The sequence below is a fragment of the Apaloderma vittatum genome, unplaced genomic scaffold (genome assembly GCF_000703405.1).
Source record: "Apaloderma vittatum isolate BGI_N311 unplaced genomic scaffold, ASM70340v1 scaffold7458, whole genome shotgun sequence".
Taxonomy (NCBI): domain Eukaryota; kingdom Metazoa; phylum Chordata; class Aves; order Trogoniformes; family Trogonidae; genus Apaloderma; species Apaloderma vittatum.
Genome location: NW_009731155.1, coordinates 40,320 through 42,645, shown reverse-complemented (window position 1 = coordinate 42,645; position 2,326 = coordinate 40,320). Strand labels below are relative to the sequence as shown.

The window sequence follows — 2,326 nt, the reverse complement described above, 5'->3', positions numbered from 1 at the left end:
GAAGGAAAGCCAGCCCCTGTGCTGGGTCTGCTATGCGAGCATATGTATGCTGAGAGAAAATTTTCCTTGTCTGAAAAGAACTTTGAAATACTAGACAAGGAAGGCAGTCATCTAATCGCTTCTTCATCCTTTCTTCACTACTGATGCTGCAGAGGAAGTTAAGCAACAGAACGTAGCATCTCCACCCCGCAACGTTTGCAACAGGCAGGTAACTTCCAGCCAGCACAGGCAGCTGCATTTCAGCAGCGTACATATTCCTGTAAACAAGCACCATGAGCAGCCCCAAGGCTTGTGATTAAAATGGAGCTAGATTGAATCTCCCAGGTCAGAGCAGAAGGCAGTTCTACATGCAGAAAATAAAAGCAGCATTCCTGTTCCTATTATGATGCTTAAAAACAAGTCAGGTGTTTGCAGTTTCCTTTTGAATTAAGTTTTGCCAGAGGAGAATTTGGCCATAGTAAACACAATTTTATTGCATCTTGCCCTGCAGAGAGGGATCATCTGTAAGCAATCTCTAAAAAGATCTGTACTCCTTTACATCTATTTAGAATTAATTTTTCAGTTGATTGCATAAGGCATCTCCTGTTTTATGGCACTCATGAAGAAGTATAACTGAATTGTTTTCTCTAAGCGGAATTTCATCTGTCAGCAATAGTTACTTGTAAAGTCACTATTAAATCAGTTGGAATATAATCCTAGAGATGTCAGCTCTTCCCAAATGTATTTTGCAGTATTGGTGCTGGCACACTGCCTGAGCTTCACACCAGCAGGTGAAGTGCTCCAACCTGCACCCTCCTTCCTGTGCTCAGGGACCACAGGCACAGTCCTGAGCTGGTGGGAATTAATTTCTTGAGAGGCAAGGCGGCAGTGCTCACTACCCTCTTTCTTGATCGTCTGGCCCTGACAACCCAGGGTTTTATTAAAATAAAGAAAATAATTTTTCCTGTTTAGCATTCCTTAAGTACCCATAGTAATAAGAAAGGGTTTTGGTCCTTCAGATCTTGCTTGACCTTTTGCTGTCAGCTGGCCCCAGGCTTAGTCTTTAATTTTCTATGAACTAGGTTCAAAAATTTCTGCTGTTTTCCATGCAAATATTTCAGTTTTGCCACTCTTCCAGTCAGTGGTTCTCCCAGGTATGTTCAGTGGGAGCTTACTGACCTGGCAGCAGTAACCTAATATGCATTATTCTTTGTAACCTCAGTATTATGTATCTCCAATTCTCATTTCTGCTCAAGCAAGAATTTTTATTTGTTTGTTTTAGCAGAAGGAGGTCACTGCTCTGAATTGTGCCTATTTCTCTAAATAGTTCAGTTAGCTAACCTAAGGAAAAAAAAAGGAAAAAACCCCTAACATATTAACAATCCCTTAAAAACTAGCACCTTTATTTTTTTAAATTTCAGGAGAACCTGTCCAGAAGACTTCAGTAAAAAATGCTTTTGTACGCATTACTCTTTCTTGGCATCATCTCTCTGTGGTGGCACTGGAGGGCAAGAGACAGGATGAAGGTTACCAATCTCATGGGAAAATATATATTCATCACTGGATGTGACACAGGATTTGGAAATACAGCAGCAAAGATTTTTGATAAAAAAGGATTCCGTGTTTTTGCCAGCTGTCTGACTGAAACAGGAGCCAAAGAGTTAAAAGCTGTGACCTCAAGGCACCTTCAGACAGTGCTGCTAGATGTGAGAGATTCAGACAGCATTAAGAAAGTGGCTGCATGGGTCAAAGCTGAAGTTCAATCAGAAGGTGAGTGCCAGGGAATCTGTCTTTAAAAAACTAAAAAGTAATAGAGTTTTACTAAAAATACCATGCTACGCTCACAGCTTATTTTAACTGACATTTAACAAGTGTGTGGATGTCTTGGTACCTTCCAGAAACATGGAAGAAGATCTCACTAGAGAGATATATCTAGTGAGTACTAGGTAAATATTTGGGAATGTGTTCAAAAAGTCAGACATTGAATGGAACAGAAATCCAGTTCCTGGAATATTCACTGGGACAGTTTGCATGCATATGCTTATTTGGGTTATGGCAAAGTGCTTAGCACCTGCCATGCTGTGTCACCCAGCTAGGGAACAAATTAAACAAATTCTGTTTAACAAGGCTAAAGAATTTTTCTTTAAAAAATCAAATATGTGTAATAAATGACTTGCAAGGAATTACTCATTCTATCAAAAGCAAAAATTACATATGAACTCTATTGACACAAATCTGATTATAGCTGTTTTGGAATACTGCTTGCAGACCATGTGAAAAACAGAAAAAATCCCATGTATCTCACTCAAGAAGTTGAGCAAGACAAGATGCTGCTGCCATTACTGAC

The 2,326-nt window shown here is 39.7% G+C and overlaps 1 protein-coding gene across 1 annotated transcript in view; it reads left to right on the top strand.

Annotated features, from left to right (window-relative positions):
* Window positions 1-1,408: 1,408 nt before the first annotated feature.
* Window positions 1,409-2,326, top strand: part of DHRS9 (dehydrogenase/reductase (SDR family) member 9) — a 4,503-nt gene continuing 3,585 nt past the window's right edge. The window contains exon 1 of the mRNA XM_009875081.1: window positions 1,409-1,749. Coding sequence (XP_009873383.1) covers window positions 1,431-1,749 — 319 coding nt within the window. The 5' untranslated portion in view covers window positions 1,409-1,430. The remainder of the gene's footprint in view (window positions 1,750-2,326) is intronic.